Below are 21625 nucleotides of genomic sequence, written 5' to 3' on the forward strand. Positions count from 1 at the left end.
CTCTACCCCTCTCTCCTCCATCCTATCTCTTTCCAACCCCCTCTCTCTCCCCCTGTCTCTGGCATGGCCCTTTCCCCCGCCCACTCACTCTGGAGCCCTGAAAGCAGCTACATTTGGAGGCTGGCACCCTCTTTTCTCTCCACCTGATGAAGACCGCTTGTGTTGCGATCGAAACGTCGTGGGATTTTTGCTTTTCATTTAGATTTTTGTTTTCTATCTACGTGACTTTACCGAAAGAACCAAGAATAACACATTCCTGCGGAGGGAGCTGGTAGGAACGTTGGGTTGCTCGTTCAATGGCCAGGGTCAATGGCGGCGTGGTGTATTCCGCAAATATGGCCGACTGTGAGGGCGGGCACAAGCCGGCGAGAGTAGGTTAAACGTTGAGTTTTATAAGGGCACCACGGGGTGACCAGCCCCTCCCCACCCAGCCCCACCCCTCCCACCCCCCACCCAGCCCGACCCTCCCCACCCAGCCCCTCCCCACGCTCCCCTCCCCACCAGCCCCTCCCCACCCAGCCCCTCCCCACCCTCCCCTCTCCACCCCTCCCATTTTTGGATGAACGACGGACGGACACAATAATCCCCTGTGGGCTGGTGGAACCAGGTGGTTCCTACCAGTATGAATTCCTGCAGTCATTAAAGTTTTAAGACTAAATACAATTAAGTTCACTATTATTTATTTCTATTATTTTCGTGGGGTATACGTGGATAATAATAATAATGAGTATTTGTTTTTGCTAGGCACCATTTACACTGGGGGATCTCAGAGTGCTTGAATCATGATATGCGACTTACATCACTTCTCAAACATCTGAAAGGGTACCCCCCCCCCCGAGTAGTTAGCTATCCCTGTGTGGCACACGGTGACTCAGCACCTGGCCTGCAACTGGTTATTAATCTGCCAGTAGGAGGTGAGGATTGCTATGTGCAATGCCAATTGAGTATTAATAAAGGATTATATACAGGATCACCCTGCTTACAAGGGGGGAGGGGCGGGGGGAAATAATCTCGGCATTGTGGCCTCGTTCAATTTAATCCAGGGTGTTCACTCAAGGCAAGAACTCCAGGTAAAGAGAAGCACTGAGAGTTAAACATGTTTACGATGGAGAAACTGTCAAGTCAAGTTTGTTTGTTTGTTTAAACAGGTGAGATCACAAGAGACCAGGGTAGTCTCATTTTCAAGAGTGACCCGTTGCCAGAAAAATGGCAAAATCAAAACAAATAAAAGTGCCTCAAATGAAGTACAGAGAAAACAACAAAAACAACCATGTCACAGGAGAAATGCAATGTATTGCTCAAACATAAATCAATGCAAAAAAAACCCTTTCCCGTAACGTAAATCGGCTTGAGCAGATTGTTTTCAGACTGATCATACACAGGACAATTACAAACCAAGTTAGAGTAACGTTAAACAGACGTAGGGTGCCTATTAAGTGTGACGATGGTAATGACTCACCCCTCCAGACGCACATCAGGGAGGCTCCTGTTGAGAGCGATGCGCTTGCTAGCCAGAAGGTTGAACTGATTGATCTTGAAAAGCTCTCGCATGTTCTCGTGCTCCTCCTTGGGAATCAACACCGCCTTTCCCATCTCCCCTGGCCCCTCCGGAGGCTTCATGTTCAGGTCTGAAAATTACACACAGGTTTCATCACTATTTTATTTCGGGTTATTTTAGCATGTGGCCCAATCCCGGGATGGCGACAGTCAGCTGTAATGTAACTCGAGCAACGAATGTAGAAGACATGTTAATGCACCGACCGACTTAAAATGGCATTGCTGTTGGTAAAAAAAAGGTCTTGGTTATAATCTTAAACAACAGTCAATCCCGTGTTTTCTCAAAGAAAATGTTTACCCCCTTCAAGGTACCCAGGTCGACCGATCAATGTCTTCGTAAAACCCTTTGATGGTCATTCTGTTGACATAAAGGCAGCATTTTACCACGTTCACCAAATGCATTCATAGATGCTTTAACACGGAGACATAAGCAATGCACATTACATAAATATATATATATATGCCAACGTCTTACATGTTTAAGGAATTAATTAATTCCAGAGCTGCACAATAAGAACATTTATGGCTAAACAATGAAATGGCAAATATGTATAATCATCAAAATGACTAACTATGATAAGAACTTCGGACATTCACGCAAAAACTACACAAACTGTTAATCTAAAAGTTTATGTTTTACTGCATGCCAGGCAATTGTTTGGCTTTAATGAATCCATGCATGTGTGATAATGCGCCTATTTATTTCCATGGTCGAATTGACATGAAAACTACGCCACTTCTCAAAACAGCAAAATTAACAACTTCTCACCTGCCACACAAAGAGAGCAGCACACATCCACGCTTGCACATAAATACAGTAATGACCTTTTATACAACAGTAACAAATGTAATATCAAAGAACACGCCTCTCCTCCTCCACGCAAAGATAAGAGTATTTTTTTAACACATCCCATCAGCCACACTGCTTTCTGGTAGTGCATTAATTCAGCAGCATTGGCTCAACACACGCAAACTCTGGACCAGTTTTGATATTCAGTGTCTCATCATTTAAACCAACACTGGTGAACTTATAGATGTTTAGAAATAAGCCTTAGTTCCACACAACAACTATATGTATATAAACACAAAAATAATAAGCGTTTTTGCGGAGAACATTACGTATCAAGCCAATGAACACATAATTGAAATAAACATTTACAGGGTGCAAGCCTGTTATGGCCTTTGAAAGCAACCATTTGACCACTGTTTATAATTTGTATTCGCTTAATGACTATGTGTGTGTGTAACTCATGATGCTGTGTTCTGTACCTTCCCATCTCTCATTGCTTTGGAAATGGCTCTCTCAGTAAAATACAACTGCACAACAATGAGTCATGTCCAAAATATAACAGGTAATGGAGAAAAAAAACTGCTTTTATGCTCCCAATGTCACCAGAGCATTGCCATTACAAACTGATTGACCGTATACGTGTGATTGTGGCAGGACTGTACTCGGTTATTTCCCACCTTACACTATTCACCGTGTACGAAGGCCATCGCCTGAAGCCTAACAGTTGTGCTATATTCCATGCTGTTACGGAGATCAAAATGCATGGAAGACATCGCACGTAAAAAAAGCCCACACACGAATGAATAAATAAATGGTCAAAATGTACACGGAAATAAAGGTTAGTCCTGAGGTCTAGTTTCTTCATAAACACAATTAATCAGAATGACAGAGCCACTTGGCTTACCAAATACACAACACGCAAGCGGTAGAAGTCAGTGCTGCATTCAAAGTATGTAGAATTGCACTTGGCAGGAGGGCATGTTGAGGTGGCTCCTGCGTATACAGGTCACATTGGTGAGAATTGACAGCGAATGTTAATCTAATTTTTAGAAGTCACGCTACTGCTTCACCATTCACGCCGTGGTTCTGAAATACTGTGTTGTATTATTATTATTGCACTGCTGCAGTAATTACTGAAGTATGGTATCTACATGACACAAATTGCCATCTGAACTAGAGTGCAAAGGGAAAACAATGGAAACAAATGCTGACGAATGAGTTTTGTAGATTAGTAAGCCTTGGTGTCGATTGTACATCCAGTTAGATCACACAGTATTTGGCCCAGTATTATGTGAATTACGCTCCAGGAGCTTTCACAATCTGATGAGAAATATGCAAGAACAAATATCCTGGAAAATAACGCTTTGTCAGCTTGAAGCTGGAGATGCGGAAGATTGACCGCACATTGTAGTTTTCGCTGGCCCTGTGATTACGAGCACACGTCATGGGTAGAGCGAAATTGAGAGAGCGTTTTGAGCACACAGACCGCCGCTGCTCACCCACTAAATTTAATGCTCCAGGAACCTGTCCAGCATCAATGGAGGCATTACATATAGGCATCTTAAAAGCTGATTTTATTTTACCTTTTGTGCCGGCTTCCTTTACACCGTATAAGAGGTTTTATATTCAATTGAACATGTGCATTTTTAAAATAAATAAATGGTGAAAAAAGGGGGTGTATAATTAGAAGCCTCTCCACTTTGAGGATATATCAATCACAGCACCACTGAACTCGTAAAACACTATAAAGAAAGGTTAATCTGTGAAACAATCACACATGAAGCTGATTGATGTTGATCTGTAAAAGTAGATTGGAATAAAATCCTTTTTTGTTGTTGTTACATTACCGGTAATCACCTAAAAAACACCAGCTCCCGGTTTAATTGCCGCATGTACAGAAATCTCTGGAAATAAAAAAAAATAACACCGTTGCCTTTTAAACTTAGAAACGAAAGGGAACTGTAATGGTGTCATGGCGAGCACGCCGAACTGGCAATCCTCTGAAACATTGGTGCAATTTTCTTAAATCTGTCTACACCCAGGGGAATAATGGGGTAGCTGATCGGCAGGTCGTGTGTGGCCAATTGTGGTTACACTCCCCCCTCTTTCAACACATGAGAAGCTCACTTGCCACCATGACCCGTTACAATTCCTTGTAGTGGAACGTGTTCCAAATCTGTGCCGAACACTAATTTTAACAAAAGTCTAATTGCATACCAAAGTTAATTGATCGGAATGCCACGTGTGCGGTGGGGTAAAGTGTAGGTAATCCCATCTTTTCCAAGATGTCTGGCTAGGCATGAATGAGTAGACCAAATACCCTGCAAAGATCACTCTCGTGGTGGCCCTTTCTGCCAGCAGTGGAGTGAGCATAGCAGGCAACTGCAGAGTTACATCTTTGCCTTTCAACTGAAAAACGTGGACGAATTTGCCACGTGGTGACTTCAGCCGCGTCTTGCCGTTGGAACGTTCACGGGGGCCATTCAGTGCATTCATTATGAACATTCAAACAATTACCAGTTCCTGACTGTCATAAGTGCTAATCGATTCTGTAAACGGGTACCGGTTTACCATTTAATAAGCCTATATTGTACCTGCCGAACAAAAAAAGAACTAACTAGATTCGAAGCTTTGGTTCTTTCGGTAAAGTCACGTAGAAAATATTTATTTGATTTTATTTTCTACGTGACTTTACCGAAAGAACCAAAAAGTAAAAAAATAACAGCCATAAAAACACATTTAAGGATATTTTTGCTATCACTTTTAAACACATATATAACGTTACTATTTCCAAACATGATCCAAGCAGCGTATTATACCAAGTACTTTTTTACACATGCCCCACCACTTTAGGCCTTTAAGTTTCGGCATCTTGTGACCATTGAGAGGTCGTGCTAACTGGTGATTTTTGTACAGCCTTGATTTGTGTTACGTTGGCGAAATCACAGCTCATTCAGTCAGCCCGGGGTAGTCTCTTTGTCTTCATATCAGTTTGCTGGAAGATATTTGCAGCACTGTTCATGGGCAAAAGCTGGCCAAGTGAAACAAATGGACAATATATACAATAACTATTATCCGTGACCAAATAACCCGCAACTCCGATTCTTCGCGAGGGGCAGTAGGGTCCATGAAAACTCATTATGCACGGTCTTATTCCTTCTCATTCAGTCAGCCCGGGGTAGTCTCTTTGTCTTCATATCAGTTTGCTGGAAGATATTTGCAGCACTGTTCATGGGCAAAAGCTGGCCAAGTGAAACAAATGGACAATATATACAATAACTATTATCCGTGACCAAATAACCCGCAACTCCGATTCTTCGCGAGGGGCAGTAGGGTCCATGAAAACTCATTATGCACGGTCTTATTCCTTCTTATTGTTCGTGACTTGTCCCAGATGTCTACATGAAAACGGTATCAAATTACAGATTCACAGACACACACACATAGACAAGGTGACACCGAGAGAGACACGGAAACATCCGCAGAGACAAGGAGACACCCACAGTCATACCAAAACACACGCAATAACCCTTCAACGGAAGTGGGCTTGGGTAGGACACATTGATAGAGCGGGGGATGGATGATGATACTTGCTAACAGCACTTTCCCCAAAAGTATGTTAAGGCTATACTGTACGGCGGGGGAAGGGGGGGTCTTTGTCATCCAGTTGGCTGTCAGTGTTCTCACCATTGGGTCAGTTTAAACAGGGCTGTTGGTGTGATTTTTCACACTGACCCTCCATTCTCTCAGAAAAATTGGCAAATCACACCACCTGCTGTAATGGCAGTGTAAAAAAAAACAACAATTTGAAAAGTTGACCAAAAATCTCAAACATATAAAGTTATATTACAGGAAAAACTCATGGGAATTTCTTTGACATACAAAGCTGTTCGCCATTAAACTCCTACCTTCACTGATCTTTTATAAAAATGCTGTTAGAGGCAAAAACTGTGTTCATGTAAATCCTTTCTAAAACTGAAATACATTTTCTCTGCAGCTTGTGATGGTGAGCTATTTTGTATGCGTGTTGAACTTTATTTTGCACCGTACGTAGCCAACTGCGCTAAACGGAGATGCGGCGGCGGCGGGGGACAACAAACGAAATACACAACAATCAGTTCTAAAGAAGTGAGTGTTCAATCGACATTCAAAAGTGCACAGCTCCAGTGGATTCCTAATATCCGAAGGAAGAGCGTTCCAGACGGCCGCAGAAGCACATCTGAAAGCGTGCGATGCAACAAAGCACTCTGCTTGTATGCAGCATCAGCGACCTTTTCAGTGCCCAAGATACTGCATGTGGCTCTTTACAGCTCTTTGTCCACCAATAGACACCACTCCAAATACAATGAACAAAACACCATCCACCCTCTTCTTTTAAGCCATAAACTTTCAGGATGTTTTTTTTAATGCACGTGTTATGAAGTGTTGCCACAACACATTCTGTTTTATACCACAGAGCATGATATCGAGTTACATCAAACTGGCATCGGGAATTCTCAAGGGGGCAACAACCACGACTTTGGCAATGAACCGTTTAACCACGTGCGTTGGCACATGTGGGATTCAGAAAAAAGCAGAACGGCTTCGTGTGAAAAAAAATAATAATCTATGCCCATATTTCATCTGTATTATTAATAAGGACGCCTTCAACATAATCTCTGTCATGCATTAGTCATGCCGCAACACAACCGGCCTCATCTCCGACACAAAAAACAAGCCCAGTCCAGTACAGAACTGGAATATGCCCTTGCAATTGTGCAACTGTGCACGTGCTAACGCGTTGGTCAGGAAATTCAGGATTGCTACATTATGAAAAAAAAAATCACAGCAGGCGTGAGAGCTATGGTTTGTACGGAAAGAGAAAACTGCAACAATCGGTTAATACTCCGGAGAATTCACACTGCACTTTATCCACCATTTCATTCAGTCATTCTTTTGTGTTCAATTCCTCTTCCACTTTACAGCAACGTGAGCAATATCAGCAAGAGGGAATGCCATAAACGACATATACCGTGCCACTTCTTCAACGCGACTACGTACGAGGCTTTGAATTGAATGCTATCGTAATTCTGCACATCTTATCAGAGCTGGTAAAGCATCTATTCAGTGGGCACAGTGGGATACAGAGAGAGGTGAACGGTGGGGGCCAATGTGACGCCAACAGGCATTTTTGTCATCGTGGCTCTCGCTACTTTGACAGGCATGTTCAAGGTACACGTCAGCTTTACAGGTTCACTGCCACGTGTACAAAGAGCATTAAAAATGTCAGACCCAGAAAGCAAGTCGACAAACGTGGCTGGCTATTGGTGTGTGTAAAACGCTTGTGGCGTTATTGAAGAGGTTAAAAACTGGTTTTTTTTCTCTCGTACATACGTAAACATTTTGAGAAAGTTCTCCAGTCACTATTAACGTAATATATTTAGGTCTAACATAATTACATATATAATGCGATGTTATAGACATTTTTATGAAAATGTATGCTTGACTTAAAGAGGGAGCACATTAACAGCGTTAGAAGGAACCTCATGGGTCCCTTAATTGTGGTGAACATTCATAATAATGATTCATTATTAAGCGTAGATAAAACAAGTGCTCGGTCACGTCACTGCCAGATATAGAATCTGATGCATTGCTAAGCCTTCTTATTACATTCGAAACAGTGTATTAAACAAGAAAAACACACCTCCCAATTTGACACAAACTGACATTAGTTTATCTCCATTATAATTAATTAGATTAGATATCGAATTTTTGAAAGAAACACACAGACATGGTAAATAACACAATGGAACCATAATATGACTACAAGAAAACAACAAATTACATATAAAACACGATATTAATTCATTCATATACTGCTGTTGGTTAAGATGGCATAAATAATACAATAAAAAACTCCAGCTCTCTATTATCCAATGGCCCAAGAAAAATCTACTAACCTTGCCAAGAGATGCATCATATTTCAATTTAACAGCATTCTATAGTCCAACCCATCACCCCAGGGGTTAATTACTTTCTTGTTCATCAGACTAAACCTGTGCGAACACAATGGCAATTCCCATATGAGTCGCTTATTTCATTATGCAGTGAGATTTATGAGCTGGTTTGTGCCTTCATAGCGATGGTATAATGTGCTAAGGAAATCTAAGCAATCCTCCTGCAAGCCTCAAGGTGCAAGTGTTTGAATAATGTGATATGTGATGGGTTTTTTTATTCTACACTGATGCATTAAGAGCAATGTCATTATCTCTTAAGTTTATGTTTACCCATTGGCTCAGGATTGCATTATGCAATGTACAATGTCCATGTGTCTTTTTACAGAACACAGCCTATGAGCTGTATTGATAGGATTGAGCCAAATTGTTTGGGTAAATGAGGATAAGAATAATTAAAATCAATATCATACGTTCATTGCTCCATTTCTCTGTCAAATTCCACTACAGCACTGTATAAATATGGAAACAGTTCATGTGTTGTCTGAAGTTTACATTCATATGACAATTATAATTGCCCATTCTAAATATTACAATGCCATTTTCAAAAATACATTCTCAAAGATCTCTACATCATTCTATTATTATAAAGTAATAAACAAAATATATATAAACGTAGGGCCCTTTAAAATTGTATACTTAAAATGTACCAATCACCAGCCGCCTGGTCCCTATTTGCAGACGAGAACCTCCATGCAAATGATGCGACTCGCACCACGAAGCAATATATTCTATTAAAAGTTATCCGGCGAGATATGTCAGGCAACCAGAGAAAAGTAAGGCTATAATTTTTTTCCACTTTGTAAGTTCATATGAACAGAGAGCAAATTACGAGGTGGAAATATTGCTGCAAGTTTTATAAGATGCAAGATCAATTAACATGATGCATTTCCTCAACTTTTCAGTGCTTTAGCGGGAATGTAATTGCAGTGTTATACACCACAATTTTATCTCTTGCAACATTACATCTTAATTAGTATATTATTGGTATCTTACAGTATTTTCAAAGCTCCAACCATGATCAAACGGATGTTGATGTGCTCCGATGCCCTGCTGGTAGATCAATCAATTCCGGCAGTGAGCTTTTGAGTCAGGATGTTTTGAGCTGGAATAGTATAAAGAAATTGTTATAAATGATTTAGGGGTTGAATCTATTTGGAGGGACAAAAAAAAATCTGTGGCCAGGCCAAGGTGGGATCCATGTGTGTATATAATGGACAGAGGAAGACTTTCAGGGCATGATATGGATTCTGAAATGTTAGGAAAGGGGCCAGAGGGAAAGCAAGGACATGACGGATAGCAGGATTTATTAAAGCTGTTAGGCCGCGAAATGACGACAACAAGCCATCTTGGAATAGAACGGGCGAGGACAAAACAGCCCCTTATGCACAAAAGAGCCGTAGAAAACCCAATCGTGATTTTGTGTGACTTGGCAGCAACCTAAAAACCACGTTCACTGTCACACAACCTAAACCACTTTTAACTTTTGCACAGTGCTGTATAGTATTTATTTTAATCTTCCCACACGGACAGTTTATGGCAAGCATGTATGTTCATGAAGTGGCCTAAAATGGCTCGTTATGCGATTTGATTTTGTGACTTTTTTTCTCATTCAAATAATATTTAAGAAACAACGTAGAGAAATGGATTTAGGTATTCTGTTGCTTTATAGTTTTAATATAAATGTGGCCTGTTTCAGTGTACTTCTATTGCTACCTAATTTTCAACCAGGATTTGTACATTGTCCTTTTTAAAACCGATATCCAATAAAAATCTGGCTCATCGATCTCTAAACACATTTAATAAAAGTTACCTTTACCTGTCTTTAAAAATCAAATGAATCTCAAAAGATATATTTTTGTTAATAAAGTTTATGAATTTATTCAACGTAAAAATGCTTTAAAATTTATAATTTGAGCAGTTAAGATCATTCTAAGGAGGTTATTTTCAAATATTCCCAAAGAATAACTGCTATTAACCCAACTTTCTTTTAGAGTTTTATCTTATTTTAACAAAATGTGGTACACGTGGGTTGATTAAAAACTATTCAGGCTCTTCTATTTACTTTATAATACGTCAATACAGACTGCAAGTGTATATTGTTACACTGTGTAGTATTAGGTTTCTATCAACTGCACATTAAATTGCTCGCAAACAGGTTTAACAAGTTACCAGCCAGGCTTGTATTAAAGGAGGCCAAGTTTGTAGAGAGCATTTTTTTTACAAGGTGCAATGAAGCTTTTCACTTGCATTTTTTGTGTTGACTTAGCTCGTGATAATACCGCTGAGTTTGCCTCTTGGCTCATATCCTCTCCACTTGCCACTCCCATCCAGCGTCGATATAAAAAAAATGCTCATGACTGCTCCTACAAGATGCTAATGGTGCGTCTCACTGGGGGTATAAAAAAAATGCATATTAAGCGAACAGCCTCTGCACACATGCAAAAACGAAATTGGAGCAAATGTAACAGAACGACCACCATGTGGCAGCAAGACAGAGAGTCTCAAAACAGAATTTTCCAGGTCTGCCTGTATAGATAGTGGTGCAGTTTACACAGACATACTTATACTGCATGTGTAGAATATATATAGGACCTCTGTTTAACCGTACATAGTCAACCACCATGCTAATCATATACTCACATGCTATATATATATAAACAACCCAGCTTAAATATACGCTGCCAAGCATGGTGGTGTTCATTTAGACGCTGTCTTTCCGACAGACCTGTTCTTCACCTGAGGACGGCTGCTTGCGTTGTGGCCGAAACGTCGTTAGAATTGTATTTTATTATGTTTCAATTGTATTATTTTATTATTTCCCTTCTACGTGACTTTACCGAAAGAACCAATAAGATGAATCCCTGCAGTCCCGAAAGCTTTAAATCGAAATATATACATATAGTTCTTCCAAATATAGGGTTTTAGTCAGCAAAGTAATATTCAATAACACTGCCTTAACAGGAAAGTTATATGCTAGGCGACGTTTTGGGCAATGGGTCTTCTTCACCTCACGTACCTCTGGCCTCTCGATGCGCTGTGAAGAAGGACCATTGCCTGAAACGCTACATATATACTTTATTTTAAGGCAGTGTTATTGACGAATGTGATGAGTTATTTAGCAATTGTAATAGTACGGGTGTGTGTTTCAAAATGTAAATCTGAGGACTAGCTTTCAGCAACCACAAAAATGGCGAGGCAAAACAAAGGTAACGGATTAAAATGCCAAAAAATAGACACAATACGGTAGGCAACAACTCTGTAAGAACCATTAGGCAGAGCATGAGAATATACATCAAAGAACTTCGAATAAGTCCTAATAAACAATGCAGCATGAAAGCAGAAAATTGGTAAATTACCAACGGCGACCCTTAGAGAGCATGATGGAACCATACTACATGAGAGCGAGAGAGAGCGAATGATAACGCTCGTGGAGACATTTTATACAGAGCTCTAGAGGAGAAAGAAATACAGAACTGTAATATATCCCAGGAGAAAAAAACAGCCTCAGATGAGGATGTTCCAGATGTCACACTTGAAAGAACCACTGCCTTTCAAAGGCCAAGGGGCCAGTGCATAAACGGGTAGCACCTAAGTTAGCAAACCTTTAGTGGTACTGATTTATTTATATAGCGAATGAGAGGGAATTATGTGATAGCCCACTCATATCAAATGGTTATTTATTGTTATTGGCCACATAAATTACAACCACTAAATGTATGCCACCTCGGATGGTACACAAGCAAAGTGAAATAGTCTGGGTCTGGACACAATGGACTAGACTATGAAAACAAAGGAACACTCCTAGGCAGGATGAAATAACCCTGTGTATGCCATCAAAGAAGAGGAATTTGGATGGTGGAGAAAAAACAAACATTGCACCTATTAATTAAATGTTTTCACAGAAATTAAATACCTCAATCGTTGCACACGACGCTCATTATCATTTTCTATTTAAAACAGGCGAGGAAGCCAATTTGTATAATTTAAAACCCAATAGCCTGCCATCCCATGTAGATTGTTTCCGGAGATCATAGGAACAAAGTAATGGATAGTTTGGAGGACAACAAACTATATCAACAAGCTGGATTTAAATAAGCATTTTCTTCCGATGACCACATGCATATACCATTAAACAGATCCAAGAAAAGACACAGTAACTTCTAACGAGTATTATTGATTAAACAAACCATTTTTCCACTCTTTTGCATATTTTGAACAAGGCAACTGATTCAGTGTAAACTGACCACAGTCATCCAAGTTGTCACTTACCAAGGCCTTAATAAAAAGTTAAATTATAAAAAAAAAACATTGACAAGGATGGAACAGCTTAACCAGAATTGCATAACGAAAAAAATGCTCATCTAAAGAGTTAGACAAGGACATATGCAAGAGCAACTGTAGAAAATTGAATGGGAAGAAATATAGCCACAAACATACATTGAGACAACCAGATGATTGACTATTTTAGATGTGCTAATCAGTCATAATAACAACCCTTGGAAAGGTGGTACAAAAGGTGATGAGCTGTGAAGTCGGGCTCAAGATAAATAGATGCGCAACAATAGTCATATTACAAACATTCTAAAACAATAATGAAATACATCTTGGAGAGACAACTGAGAAACAGCAAAAATGTGTAATACTGTACAAAGGAATATTGTTGAAAGAAAAACAGGATACAAATTTATGACATTAAAACGTGAATGAGATTAGGCCGGAGTGCTTTTGGAAAACTGAACTTGAAAAATTAACCCGTAAAAACAAAGTTTTTCACTATAAATCCTTTATATGCGTGGCATCGGTTTTATTTTATTATTCATTTCTGTTTTTCTTGAGTAAGAGTTTCATTTTTATCACATTGGTATTTAAAATTAAATATGAAAAAAAAAATTCCTAAAAAGTGGGAAATTTTGGAAAAAAATGTTCACGAAAATAAATTGTCACGCACAACGAGTCTGTGTGCAAAATGTCAGCTCGATTGGATCACGGGAAGTGGGTAAAAAACGACCGAAAGATTTGCACGGCCGTAAGCGCGCAAGCAAGCAAGCAAGTGAACTTAATATAAAGGATTTAAAAAGAGCAACGTATCCCATGGTTTAGAAAATAACTGCTCGTATCAGTTTATCAGTACCTGGTCTGACATATCGATCAGAAACACACATGCTGACAGTGGTAATAAAAAAAAACTAAAAGCATGCAACATAAATCAGGAAACAAACCCAAATTAGAGACATGATATTGCGATTGGGAGCGCTGTGATCAGCCCATGCGCTGCAGCAATACGAACTGTGGCCTTCAATGAGCAATGGATTGACCTGACCATAGGCCTTCATATAACACAAAATAATCACTCCCAGAAGGCAGTGCAGCTGATGGGAAGTGTAACAAAATATATTAACAAAACAACAAAGCAGACAATACACCTCTTTCACTTATCTGTCCATCGACATAAAAAATAAAGCATTTTTTACACATCCAATCAGCCACACAGCCTTCTGGGGTGCAGCATTTCAGCAACATAGGTTCAACAAAAGCAACCTCTGGACTGGTTTCAAGATTCAGTGTCTCATCAGCAGTTATGCTTGCTTGAACTATGCTGGTGAACTGCCAGATATTTATAGGAACGGGCCCCCTCTGTTAGATATGGATTCAACAAAGCACTATATTATACACCACACAAGATTATCATGAGCATTGTTGTGGAGAATACAAGCAAGAAACTAAGCACACAATATGCCTCCTTCACATATCTGCCCTCTACATAAAACATCAAAGTGATATAATGCTTCGTACAATGAATGTCACAACATTTCGGCTATGAGATTGGTGCGGGTGTCGATATTTATTGCCAATGTCTACAGAAGCCTCTTCACATGAGTATGTCCGCCTACATCAGCCATATCGACTCTATTTTATCCACCTAAAGTTCAAGTTTATTTTGAAAGTCTCATTTTCAAGAGTGACCTGGGGCATTAGCCTGCCGGTAGGGGACGGTGATTGCTATGCATAATCACAACTCGGTAATTTAGCAGGCACATTTGGAAATTGGCAATGTAGGAACCTCACACCGGCCTATTCTGGCGAATTATATCACAAGATCTTTAACGTTCATTGTGATGCATATGGCACATATCATTATTGCTATTACCAAGTAGTCATGATCGGGGCGTCCGCTCGATTCGAATCGTGAACCTCTGCAACAATCGTTGAGCGCGCTACCGCTGCAGCCCACATCTACAAGGAGTGAACTAAACACATTTTAACGATATAGCATTTCCATATGGAAATTATGATCACAGAACTCACGTTGACATGCTTATGTCAAAATAAAACCTCCACATGTGGAAAGCCCCATTGCGAGCACCATGTGTTCCGTACCAGGTGTGTTTATGCACTGGCACAAGATTGTACCAGCAGGAAGCAGAGCCACAACTTTAGCCATGTATAGCTGCCACTTTATGGCTGTGTGCAGAAATGTGCGAGTCGTACTGACTGTGGAAAATTTACATTTTATAAACCTTCTGTGTGTAGCCCTCTCTCATTCTTTGCCACTGAAGTTCTATTATTGAATCCCAATGCAATGTACTTGACCCGAAAATAAATGGCAAACCCACTATCTAAAATGTGGATGGAAGGTTAGGAGCAAGCCTTGACATAAACCCTTGGTGCCAATCATGCATGTGACGAGTCATTCTGTTATATTGGATGTTGGGTAAGCTCATAATTGGTAAGTGCCATGGGCTGTATGGTGATATAAATCTATGAATAAATAAATGCTTCATACATGATATACCATACAACAGTAGTTTTAAAACAATGTATAGTGGCATGCATGCTATCATTAAGGTCACAATGTAAAAGAGACATTTACATTCATTATACGTGAAATGTGTTGCTTCGTATCACAGTTTAAAACAACAAGATATACCCCCCACTCTCTGAGCTTCGTCATAAGCGAATAACTTTTAATGAATTAAAACAAAATCAATATCACAGGCTTTCACCAGCTGTCAAATGTTGGAGCTTGGAAATAGCAGACACATTCTGTTATATTAAGCTTAGCATGAGCTCCAATTTATCCGAAGGCATTTCACAGCATTTCATTGTTGCAAAGCCTCAGCCACAGCACAGTGCTGATAGAACGATACCAATCTCAAACCAGGAAATCATTGGAAACAGAAGAAAACTGAATGCATGGGAAGCGGTAAAATGTCACACAATGGGTGGTTGGATGGGCTCTATGGACTCTTAAGGTTTCCTATACACGCTGTACAGGGTTTAAAATCAAATGTTCTGCCATTTTATAAAAAAAAACATCTGCCAATGGATTTGTATTATCCATTTTTTTAAACGCAGGTCCTATTCCCATACAAGTCCTCAAAATACACAATTCTCACAATGTGCACCACACAAACATATAAACCTATCACATTAACTTAGTGTAAGTGCTGATAAAACCTTGCACACGACTGTTAGCTGTGCTCCAGCCATGAAATGAAATGCCATTCACACAAATCAGCACCCTGCCTCGTGTATTGAGCAAGGCGTTTTCAACATAATAAATTACAGTGAAAAAAACGAATCTAATATATTTAACAATATTGTTTTACAATCGACACAACTATTTAAAAATGTATTGTAAGAAATATTTCTTTCCAGAAACGATGACCGTTTGTGAGGTTTGTTATATTAATACCCAATTTTTGATTGGCTAGAAAATGTACTGAATAACAAAAATCCATTGTAATTCAACCGAAATACAAATGTTGCACATCAATAAATGTTGAATAAGATGTCCTATTAAGTTTCATACTATAATATACAATTGTGTACATTTCGCGATTAACATGTATAAAAATGTACTTCTGTAAAAAAGGCGATGAAATATATATATTTTTAAACACACTTTTGGCCCAAAATTTTAAAAAATAACATCTATTTCATAATTATCATTAATTGTACATTAACTTAAATTATGTATAATTATGGAATGACACATTTTAAAAACTGCGTGAAAAATCATTTAAACTAAAATGTGTTATACAAACAAGAAAGTGTTTCAATAATTATGGGGGAAATGCAAAAACAACATTTTATGGATTTCTTTCTTAAAAATGTGTAACTCAGCCACTAATACCACGAAATGTGGTTGAAGGTTTTGTGAAAACTTGGCAAAGGAAGCAAGCCGAGAGCCCACAGCTAGGAGGGCACTTTGATTCTCCAACTGCCCGACTTTAGCATGCTAGAACTGTAAGAACACAAGTGTACATTTTAACATAATAAGAATATTCAATCATGCTCATGACACACAGAGGGAAACGGCAACCCTTCCAACATTGTTTGGAAGCTTCCAGCAACAATTACTGCAACATTTTGCAGCAGCACATCCACCAAAGTACTGTGCTGTGCAAAGGCAACTACTGCACAAATCAATCTGTGACCAAAAAGAACAGATGGTTATTTAAAGTTGTAATGGGCGCGTGAATTCAAGAACCCCATTATGTAAATATCCATTCATGCTACTTATCAAAGATTTTTAAAGGATTAATTTACATCGTAGTCTAAACGTTGATAAAAACCACACATGCACGGTCTGTTCGTACACATCCATGACTGTTTATAGACCAGTTAATTGCGAAATATTAAAAGTTATTATATATTTTGTTGATATTGCAAATATGCAATACCTGAAGTATCCTATATTGTCAAATTACATAGAGTAATTTACAATTACTTTATAAAAAAAAAACACTTAATTGTAGGTGCATATCCAGTTGAAGCAATTTTGCTGCTTTGTGCAAATTCAAACTCTTTGTTGAAAGACCTATTTTAAACCAAGAAACCTCGAATTGTCTCTCATACAGCAAATTCATGGAAACACTTTTCCCACACTACTGTGCATTATTTCTTCATGCAAAAATAGAATCATAACGTTCAACGTTAATTCGGTGAAATGTTTTCACTAAATAATAACAACAAAATGTGGCTCTTCAACACCGCCGTCACTTGCCTGCCAAACTGGTTTCAATTACATCTGGTCAAAACAGCCACAAACACAGAGCGACCAGTTTATTCAGATGGAGCACCAGTTCGCCAATGTCCTCTCCACAAGGACGTCCTTGTGAGAGCACCCGCGGGTGTTTGCACAGACCCTCCATTCAACCCCAAGCCATACTTACAGCAGCCAGCCAGGGCTGCTGCACCTGATGCCAGCACAGAAGCAAACTCTCGTCAGGCTCCAGTGTAAACAGGGCAGCGGTCCACGTCATTGTTATACACAAATTTGGCGAAAGGTTTGTTTGCCAAAAGTGTAAGCGCAAACATTTACACTCTCACAAGTGTTGATACTTGAACGGGATTTTAAATTGATATTAATATCAATGTGTTGTGTTTTTTTTTCTGATCCTTGATGCAATTATTTTTTCTCCACAGAACAATGTGTTGCTCATCAAAAGCTCTGATACCAAATTGATTTACCATTATTACGACCAAGCACGACGCTTCGCTGCCATGGAGTAACTGGCCTGAGCCAACAAAATGATCATCTAAATATGGGTTACGTGTGGATCCTAGTCTTCGCGAGTAGTGCCCCCACTTCTACCAACAACTTGGTGAATATTTGGGGCACAGATGTGAGCCCAAACGGAATAATTACAAATAAATGATGGCCTACGCATCATTGAGGCCACCGCCCCCCCACTTCAATGATGATGCTGGTGAAGAAGAGAGGATGATGATAATAAATATTTAAAAAGGATGCGACACACCCCTTGTGCCGAGTCGACTTCTTTGCAAATGTCATTCTGAGACTTATTTTTCTTCCTGCTCTTACTCGGGATTCCCTTGATGCTCTATGAAAGCACTTTTCTCAGGTAACTCTTGAGGGGGGCGCCCTTTCCCAATGCCTTCTTGGCCCTTTTTAGGCTTTCTAGGCGAAACGCCTTCCCAGCATTGTCTTCCTCCCCCTCTCTATCCTACTTCCTCTCCTCGTTTCCCTCCTCTTCCTCCAGGACCGTGGCATAGTCCTCCTAAATCTGTGGCAGCTGAGGTTTCACGCCCTGCCTCGGTGTCGAACATGGCTCATCCGAGTGTCTCCCAGTCAACCGAGTCAATAATAAAGACAGGTTGCACCCCAGGGTCGACCCAGAGAATGAGACGCCATACTCTTGCGACTGGGCATTAAGTCAGTTTTTTCAAGTGGTGGGAGGCTTAAGAACCCCCCCCCCCCATTGTCCATGCACCTGAGTGCAGCCGCTTGCCTATTCTGTGCAGGGTCTGTGACCCTGAGACCTATCATGCCCCCTGCGTCAGCGTTGATTGCGGTTACCCCCACAGACGCATGGGGGTCATCGTGACCCTGCCAGTCGGCCCAGTCTACCGTCAACCTAAGTATCAATGGTTGCGGCCCAAGCCGCATGCTTGCTGTACCTCTCTTGGAGCTCCCCGATAGGCATCAGCTTAAACGCAAAAAAACCTATCTTGCTGTGAAGTGGCCCTGGTCAATTTTATAATACTCGGAATGGGCATCATTGCTTCCAAGCAGTGTCAAACTCTGCACACTCTCGCTGCTTGTCTATCGCTAGTATACCATCATCTTAAATTTTGTGCAAAAAAGCCACCCTCCACAATGGTGAGGCGCAGACATTTTTTTTCTCTCGTCGCCCGTGGAGCACAGGAAAACCCAATGATGGGGAATTGGCACAAAGAATAGGAAAGACTGTTTCTAGTAGAACAGGTAGGGGCTGACAGCATGGGGTGGCCAAAACTATTTTAGGTTTCAGACATTCTCCCCAGAAGGGATCCGCAGGATGAAGTTATTGATCTCGGATGAGGAGGGAGTGTGTAAACCGCTGTAAAAATAAATACATAAATACAATTACTGCAGTGTTTAAAATGCAATGTATGGTGTACAAGTATAATAGCCTGGGTTAATAATCAACCAAAGCACCGAGTGGTACCATGTTTGTGAGTCTTAAATCCGACCAAACACAAGCATTCAGGGGTTGCTAAGCAGTGTAAAAACGTAAGTCAACCCCTAAATCAGATGCACCTTCCATTACACTGCCACTACCATAGATCAATGGCAGCAAATCCCGCATCCTGCTGGAAATAGTTGAAAAATTCAGAAAAACTCCTAGTTTACTTTTCAGGATTGTGTTCAAAAATATCAACAGATGACCTTTCTAATTAACTAGCCTTTTGCCCGTTCAAGGACGGGTGTATTGCAGTAAATCTGAAACTTGCAAACGAAAAGCAGACTGCGACGTGATATTCATTGCATTAATGCGTGTGCAATTTGTAAGGGCACGGTGACACAGAGCCATTTCATTTTCAGGTTATAATCCCTTGTTCATCATGACGTCCTTTTTACTTCTATGTCTCAATAGCGTTACGGAGATGGCGTGACGTGAGGATTCTGCCTTTGTAGTGAGGGTTGTAAGTTGACGCCGAGGAGGGGGGAGGAGGCGCCTCGCCCCCCCCCCCAACAATGTGGAGTGACGTCAGCCGCTAATTATTATGAATGGGGGGGGGGGTGTCCATTTGGAGGACGTCAGCTGTTAATGATTATGATGAGGGGGGCTGTTCGATGTGGAGTGACGTCACCTGCTCATGATTATTAATGAGGGGGAGAGTGCTCAATGTGGTGACACCACCTGCTCATGATTATTAACGAGGGGGGGGGGCGGGTCCATGTGGAGGACGTAACCTCTTCATGAATATTAATGAGGGGGGCTGGTCGACGTGAAGTGACGTCACGAGTGTTAAGAACAGACATTCCTGGGTGATTATAGTAGGTATACTGCAAGCCACACTACTCGTGCAGGGAAAAGGGGAATTTGTATTATTTTATGGCATTGACAGACCATGTAAACCAACAAAATGTAGTTAAAATAAGTATCCTGCGTTGCGTGACAAGTACACAGCAGTATACATCCACATTTGGCTTACAGTGCACAGCGCAGACTGAGGTCTGGCCCAGCAGGGCAATGAGATTCTTACTTAGAGGATGGAGTCTTTTGGCTCAATTCTCCAGCTCAATTCAAAATAAATGAAAACAAACAGCTTCCCTTCTGGGTGCTTAAGACGACAAGGGTGGATATTTAGTAGATAATTTTTTTCAATGCCTTCACCGCCTACAGCTTTCTGTGTTGTCTCCTTCTGGCAAAATGTAGCTTCATTGCGTCGTGTACCCTGGAGAGAATCCAGCATTACCACTTCAAAACTTTTCCAAGATATTTGTTAAAAATGGACATGTGATGAATGAAAATTCATTCATAGGGTATTAATAAAGTATATTCTGCAAATATACTGAATAAATTAAATGTTTCACTCAAAAGGGACACTCAGAGTGACGCTTAGATTTCAACATTTGCACATTAATTATATATCATGTGGCCCTTGTGGCCCATGGGCTGATTACATAAAATTTCAAAATTATGATGGAACAATTGTGGATATATTAATATAAATGTGAAACAGATGCAGCTCACGATGGGCAGCACATCTGATGAATGTGGCCTCATCACACATCTTATTCTCCACAACATTCTGACAGTTTTTTTTTTAAGATGTCCATGTCGAAGCAACATTGAACTGGTTGGTGCGAGAGGTTTGACTCGGGCCTGTGATCAATACATCCTGCTTTAAACCATGCACACTTGATTACATTCTTATACCAAGGAGCTTATAACCGGTTGTGTGTGAGGCACTGGAGCTTCAACACATTGATTCAGAACACAATCTTATATTTTCCTGACAAATTATTTCCACATTCGGAAGAAGTGAAACATCCAATGGCTGGACCTCAGCTTCTGATGGTGCTCATGTGGTTGTCCAATGGGGAAATGTGGCCTCTAAAAGCTTAACAACATGAAGGCCGCTATGGCAAATAATGGAACACAAGCAGCTAAACAGCACGTGGTGTGTGATGGGATGTGGATGCGAGGAGTTATTCCTCTCTTGCACCTGAATGAAGCAATAAGGGCAACATAAACTTTCACCGGTCCTGTTCTATCACCGCACAGAAGCTGAGACAGCCAGTCAGGTTTTTCAATGATAGTGGAGGTTCACACTCCATGCTGAGAAGATTAAAATGACAGTTTCTAGAAATTCTAGTCCTTTTTGACAAACATTTGTCTACATTTCATTGAACTCTTAAGAACTAGAAAAGATGATTTGCTCCAAGAGGGCAAGTGAGTTAGGTCTTAACTTTTACAACTAATGAAGACTTTTGGAGGTACAATCTGTACAACAGAAACCATTGTATGCATGTAACATTATA

The 21625-nt window shown here is 40.3% G+C and overlaps 1 protein-coding gene across 4 annotated transcripts in view; it reads right to left on the reverse strand.

The window, feature by feature from the left end:
- LOC144942501 (polypeptide N-acetylgalactosaminyltransferase 1) overlaps positions 1-21625 on the reverse strand; it is a 102982-nt gene that overhangs the window by 58479 nt on the left and 22878 nt on the right. For all 4 annotated transcript variants that reach the window (XM_078869379.1, XM_078869387.1, XM_078869371.1 and 1 more), the window contains exon 3: positions 1460-1628. In XM_078869379.1, coding sequence (XP_078725505.1) covers positions 1460-1628 — 169 coding nt within the window. The remainder of the gene's footprint in view (positions 1-1459; positions 1629-21625) is intronic.

The sequence above is a fragment of the Lampetra fluviatilis genome, chromosome 2 (assembly GCF_964198595.1).
Source record: "Lampetra fluviatilis chromosome 2, kcLamFluv1.1, whole genome shotgun sequence".
NCBI classification, from domain to species: domain Eukaryota; kingdom Metazoa; phylum Chordata; class Hyperoartia; order Petromyzontiformes; family Petromyzontidae; genus Lampetra; species Lampetra fluviatilis.